Consider the following 6,498-nt stretch of genomic DNA (forward strand, 5'->3'; position numbering starts at 1 on the left):
AGAAATGATGTCAACAACTTCCAGTAGTTATCAATCCTCTCAACTGATTCAAAATGCTTGTCCTTGCACAAAATATGAACCTCCTGCCCACTCCCCCAAACAATTTTGGACCCAATTAATTCTGTCATTTTTTCAACCGTAAAACATTTCATGTTAACCTCAAACTCCACATCATGTTGGGCCACTTGATGCTCGCTGCCATCGTCAAGCTTTGCTACAAATCGAAGAATTCTAACAATTACTTTATAATTGACAACGCGCAACTCCGTACCTTCTTCCCTATACAATTTCAAATAGAATCAATGATTAGGCATAAGTATTCGTCAATATTGAGTTAACAATTCACATAACCATCCAATTCAAAAGCATATGTTGATCGACTAACCCTTCCGGAGCTACGCCCTCTGGCTCCAACCGTTCCGAAGCTGCACCCTCTGGCTCCATCTCCGCGAACAGCACGTTCTACTCGTACTTGTGAAGACTGCCCACTAATTCTCCTCCACCATAATCTCCATGGCCTAGGGTTCGTGAACACACATGTCAGACCAAGTGTGTGTGTGTGTGTGTGAGAGAGAGAGAGGGAGGCAACCTGTACGGGGCGGCGGCAGAACATATGTGTGATCCGTCAGGGAAGGAGAAGAAGCACGAGGAGGCGATGGCGGGATGAAGCACGTCGAGGTGGCCGCGCGCCCGCGAGGACGAACGACGAGGAGTCGGTTCAGGAAGGAGGCACGCCGAGGCAGTAGGTCGCTGGGGAGGAGGCACAGCTAGGCGGCGGCGCTGGGAGGAGGAACGACGAGGCGGCGGCGTGGTGCTTCGTTCTGCATCTCGTACGCCTTGATCGTTTCCTATGACCAGGAAATGACGTGGGGGCAAATTCGTCCAAATAAAAATAAGATGTGGGTCTGGACATGGAAAAGAAGGAAAAAATCAATTTGTGTTATTTTGTCTAGCTATAAGTCAAAGGTGTGCTATATAATCTAATAAAAAAAAGTGTGCTATAGGAGCAAAGTCCAGGAAAGATATGGCATTTTCTCAATTTGCCCCTCATTATATAGAGGTACCCAAGGGTACACGGAGGCTACCTATATACAGTCTAACACGCCTCCCTCCCCCGCGCCGCCGGACGCCGCCTCCCTTCCCCACATCTCCGGTCGCCGTCTCCTTTCCCTGCCCCGCCGGATGCTGCCTCCTTCCCAGATCCCGCCGCCGCCCGCAACACAACCGGCACCGTGGCTGTCGCCCCGCACCAGATTCATGAGCTGCTATCGCTCCACCGCCGTGTACATGCAGTTCAACGCTGCAACCACAGGCCGTTCAATCTCTCCGTCGTGGACACGCCCCTCCACCTCCTGGTTGCTACTCATCCCGGTGTGGCCAGGCCGTTGGGTTCGCCGCCGATGTGATCAGCAGTCCAACCCGGCCGCCCCATGCCATTCACCGCCGCAGCTCCCAGGCCGACTGTGTCGAGCCACCTTCCGCCCGCACCTTGGGCTCCCGTATGCGTCCCCTACCCCAGCAGGTGCACACGTCCCTGCCCACCGTTCCCCTGTGTTGTTCTTTTGACCTTGAACTATATAGGATACAACTTTTATTTGATTTTCAGTTCACCTTTTGCGTTCTTTTCAGTTCATAAACTTTAATGTATTGATGAAATCCTGAAATATCATATGTGCACACTACGTATTTGTTCTTATGCCTACGAACAATTCTGCACTTGTGCTGTTATGCATCAGTTTTGGTCACCAAAAAAATGGAGGTTTAGATATGACAAAATGGATTAGAGCACCATGCCCTCACCCAGAAGTTTGAAAAAAAATCATTGCTTTCAATTCTAGTAAAATGTTTTTGTTTAAAACTGCACTGCTGATTCTTTCTGTAATGGGCTTTATATATTATCTTTCCTATGTCTTACTGTAGGAAAATATGGTGGCCTTCAGCAAGTAATCTTTCTCTAACGGGCATCCTATGCTGCGTGCTCACGGTGACCATAAGCATTGTAAGAAAAAGGTTTTGGTGTTCTTGTTTTGTTAAAATATAGCATGCAGAATGTTATAGAAAAATCCTGAAATTTGAGTGTGTATTTTACCTCCTTGTGGTAATGTGATCATGTTCAGATTTTGCTTCAGTATTTCTCTATAAGATAAAACATAAAGGAGTCAAGTGTATAGATACATAAGTTCAGTACAGAGATTTTTGGTTTGGTCAATCTGTAATCTATGGGTTTTATTTGGCCTAGGTTTCTAGATGTACTATCTTGTTGTGCCAAGGCAATCAAAAACACAAGTGTTGCTACTCTAATTCACCCCCGACACCTCGACAGTCGCCAGGCGTGACACGCCTCCTCCCAAGGACGTGCTCGCCTCCCCGCGCCTCCTGCCGGCAACGTGACCACTTCTCGCGGCAATGCGCCATGTGTGGCCCATGTTCCGGCGTCGCCCTCCGCGGCCTCAGCACACAGGCCGTTCAACTCCGCCACCTGACGCCGTTCACCTCCGCCACCTGACGCCGTTCACCACCACCAGTCCCCGTCCAAGGCTGCCCCAAAGACCCCGTGCGTTAACACCCCTGTCAACCCCGAATTTTGTTTCTCTCAGCTTCAAAAAGAGGTTCAGTTCAAAACTTGCAATGTCTCCAGGAATGTTACTACTGAATTTTTTCTGTTTGAGTTCATTTTGAATCCATGTGCCATTTTGCTATCTTTTAAAGGTGTTTGTTGTAATGCAGAAAACATTTTGTAATACCAAAAAACAAACGCTAGCAAAAAGTTCATGCTTAGAAAGTTTGTACGTTCATACATAGAAACTTAATAAGTTCAGGAAAAAAATTGAAAACAAAAAGATGTTGACTGTACATTGCTACCAATTTAGTTATCCATACCGAAGCCTTGATCTCTTATTTTTTTTATCAAAATAGGGGGCTTCCACACCAAATGGATCTCTGCTTCCGGCCGCGGTGGGAACACCAGGTATGCTACTCGTGTTTTTCCATGCTGGACACCAAGCAGCGCACATGAGAAAGATTGCTCTGCTTTTGTAGTTACTGTGCTAGTTTGTTGGGCAAAATGAAAATTACAGTTGAAGGAAGATTGAGGCTTAAAGTTCAGAGACGTTTTGAATAAAAGTTTTGATAGTGTAGTAGCTGAAAAACATAGGGCAGGTCTTGTAGTTTTGAACTTTTGGATGTGTATGTCAATTTTGAGTCAAGTAGCTTTTCAGATCAAAAATGATGTACCGTTAGTCGCTATATTGCTCAGTTCATGTGCAACCATTGGAGGAGTTCAAAAAATCAGAACTCGTCCATTCCCATAAAATTCTGTAAGTTTCATGTGTGTGCTGCTACAAATCTGAAATATTTTTCCAATCATACTAGTACTGATGCAATCACCTGAAAAAGTTGAAGAAAAATTATGTAAGTTGTAGACTATAAGTTGACATGCACACACGGCCATTCTGTAAGTTGTAGACTATAAGTTGACATACACATACAAGAGCAATTGGTCTGCCTGCTGCATACGGTGTTGGTCCACGTACACACTCCTCGAATCTCTCTTCTTTGGCTCCCAGCGGTGAAGATCTCCATGCCTCCCGTTTGAATTTTCAGTTAATTTTTAATTGAACTTGTACTGCTATTGATTCAGACCTGAGGGAAGAAGGCAGAACCTCTCTCTTGTTGGCATTAATTTTTCTCTCTCATCTCCATCTTCCTTTGTCAATCGAAAAAATTAGCGGCTAGCGCATAAATTGTGTATTTGTTAGATTGCTCTGCGTGCAAAGTGTAGAGATTCTAAAAATTAAAAAAGAAAACGTACAACGATACAGAGATTCTGTTGTTCTCTGGTTAGTAGTTCACCTTTGCTAAGTATAGCAAATTCTCTGGTTATTTCTAGCATAGCAAAAAATGTCATTGTGTTATGCATATAAAAGCTTTATAAAAATGCGCAAACTGTTGTGTTTATTGGTAACTCACGGCTGTGTGTAGCTCTTGTATGTCTTCGGAATACTTATGCATACTGTTGTTTGTACATATCTTCAGTACAAGTTTGGAAGGCTAGGAAGTTCTACCACCGACATACACCAAGTTCAGAGACGTTGCACGGAGTGAGCCGCCGCCGCCGTAAAAAATGGTTTATTAGCATATTGTTTTTTGGTACTTATGCATACGGTTGTAGAAGTGAAATTTGTTGGGTGCATGTGCAGAAAAATCGTCAGTCCAGTTTTCAAAAATTCTGGAAGTTTGTTTGATTCTATAAAATTCTGGAAGCTTCTTGTGTGTGCTGCTACAAATCTGAACTATTTGTCTAGACATTCTAGTACTGATACAATCGCCTAAAATAAGTTCAAGAAAAAATCAGTAAGTTTGGTGCGTGTGCTGCTACAAATCTAAAGTTCTTCTCGAGTCATTCTAGTACTGACGTCTCTTTTAGTCTGTAGCGGAGGGGATAATTTTATGCTCATTCTTTCATAGTATGAAGCTCATTTATAGTTTCTTTTCTCATTCTTTTAGTTAAGAAAATGTTTATTGACCTTGAAGCATAAACCTCTCGGCAATGTAACATTCTGCTGATATTTTAATAATCGGTAAGCTGTTGTAGTGGGACAAGGTCATCATCTTGAGGAGGTCAGTGAGGTCAGTGATACCATGCATGCTGAAACAATGGCCTTGCACCAGGCTGTATCTATAACATGGGCTCTGGGATGCAGGCTGGTGCTGCTCTGGGTAGTAATACATGTACTGAGTGATACACAAGTTTGATTTTCACGGAAATTGAACTCCAGGATATGAAGTTTGATGGATGTGGAGGTTCTTTTGACCTTGAACCCTATAGGAGTTCAACTTTTGATTAAGTTTTAGTTCATCTTTAGCTTAGTTCATCAACTTTAATTTTCAGAAATATCGAGGATGTACTGTATTACTTTTAAAGGGGAGTTCATGTTTGGCTGGATTTGGCAGTTCATTTCCTATTTCTTTATAGGTTCATACACCAGTAAGGTTTGGTGGTACAATTTTTAAAACTGTAGCTGTTCGGCAAAAAGGTTCACTACCCCAATTAGGGGATTTTCAATCAGTAATGAGGCTGTTGTGGAGAAGCAAAATATTCAGTGTTCATGATGTCCAAATTCCAGTGATATGCCATTATATATTATTGGCATTGATCAAGTCATTTGCTGCATTTTTTCCATGTCTCAGTGTATAAGAGCTGCTAGTCAGTAGACTATGAGTTGTAGTCTGTAATGGCTGGCTGTTCTACACAGTGCACACACATGACCTAGGTGCAACCTATTTAATTGATTGATGTTTTCATTTTTTTGAACAGGAAGATGGGTCAAAAAAAGGAGCATGATCGGTTGCTCCTATAGCGTGTATCTAGACTAGTAGCTCTGCCAATGTTTGGTACAGGAAGTACATGTATTCATGTGGGTGCTTGAAAAGTTCTGTACAAGAATAGGTTGATGATTTTTGTGCTATGGATAATATGATTTATGTACATGTATTATATGTGTGGAAACAATTTCTGTTAGATGATGAAAGGAAAAAATGGTTTGAATTAAAAATATTGATTAGTATGAGTTAAAAATGGTGGTTCGGAATAAAAGAAATGGCAGAAATTCAAATTGTAAAAGTTCAAGCAAAAAAAGAAACCCCATGAAAATTCAAATGGTAAAAGTACAAGTCGTAAAATGAGAGAAGTTCAGAACATCGTTGTAAAATAATGTTGAGTTCAAAAAAAAAGAAACAAACAAAACATTTTTTTGAATAAAATATCATTCAGTTTGACGATATAAACTATATAAGTACAGGGGCAATGCTACCGTAAACCATTGAAATTTTAAGAGAAAGAACTTACCAAAAAACAAAGTAAAAGTTTAATCTATGAAAACGTGCTTAGTACAAGTTCATACGGAGATCAGTTCGAGTACTTTGTTTCTGGAACGGAAAAAAGAATATGATAGGCTTCACCGTATTCAAAATTACTCTGTGAATAATACATCAGTACAAACACACACAAAAGATCAGTACAAGTACTCTGAGTTTTTTGACGAGAAAACAACACGATGGGTCTCACCGTATTTCCAATTACTCTTCAATGGTTGCGAATTTGGGAAAGCGTTAAACATGACTAAGTTTCGCATTTTCGATATCTTTCTAACGGTATATTATTTGCCCCATTTCGACAAACTTTAAAAAAAATTGCGTTCGAAATCAAATTTAACTGTATTCGAAATCGAGTTTAAACCGTAAGGAATTAGAAAAACATTTCTATACAAAAAAGTTGCGCATTTTCCATAGCTTTCCAACGCCGTATCAGTTGCGTTAATCCAATAAACCGTTTGCAAAAAATGCGAAAATACCTTTCGCCCAAAATTTCACCATTTTCCAAATTACTTTTAAATCGTATAGAATTTGAAAAACATTAGATATATGGAAGAAGCGGATTTTCACCAGCTTTCCAACGCCATCTTATTTGCTCAATTCCGACAAACCATTTGAAGATTA

At 41.3% G+C, this 6,498-nt stretch overlaps 1 protein-coding gene across 11 annotated transcripts; it reads left to right on the forward strand.

Annotated features, from left to right (window-relative positions):
- Positions 1-1,100: 1,100 nt before the first annotated feature.
- LOC123052715 (uncharacterized) lies at positions 1,101-5,532 on the forward strand. 11 transcript variants are annotated; one of them, XR_006424993.1, is made up of 4 exons: positions 1,101-1,999; positions 2,240-2,609; positions 2,917-2,968; positions 5,318-5,532. XR_006424993.1 is itself a non-coding variant. In XM_044476036.1 (4 exons), exons 1-4 carry the CDS (start codon positions 1,431-1,433, stop codon positions 5,374-5,376), a joined length of 282 nt encoding a protein of 93 aa, XP_044331971.1. In that variant the 5' UTR covers positions 1,101-1,430; the 3' UTR covers positions 5,377-5,532. The 11 variants fall into 11 exon arrangements, 2 of the variants coding, with proteins under 2 accessions (XP_044331971.1, XP_044331970.1); XR_006424992.1 differs by having other exon boundaries at positions 2,240-2,554; XR_006424991.1 differs by having other exon boundaries at positions 4,036-5,327.
- The last annotated feature ends 966 nt before the right edge of the window (positions 5,533-6,498 follow it).

The sequence above is a fragment of the Triticum aestivum genome, chromosome 2D, assembly GCF_018294505.1.
Source record: "Triticum aestivum cultivar Chinese Spring chromosome 2D, IWGSC CS RefSeq v2.1, whole genome shotgun sequence".
Classification (NCBI taxonomy): Eukaryota; Viridiplantae; Streptophyta; class Magnoliopsida; order Poales; family Poaceae; genus Triticum; species Triticum aestivum.

Excerpts from the sequence above, each read along its gene's own strand:
- LOC123052715 (XM_044476035.1), top strand. The coding sequence starts at position 1,431 with ATGCCATTCACCGCCGCAGCTCCCAGGCCGACTGTGTCGAGCCACCTT. Across the intron at positions 1,523-1,920 it reads TGCGTCCCCTACCCCAGCAG|GAAAATATGGTGGCCTTCAG; the intron begins GTGCACACGTCC and ends GTCTTACTGTAG. Across the intron at positions 2,969-4,035 it reads GGCCGCGGTGGGAACACCAG|TACAAGTTTGGAAGGCTAGG; the intron begins GTATGCTACTCG and ends ACATATCTTCAG.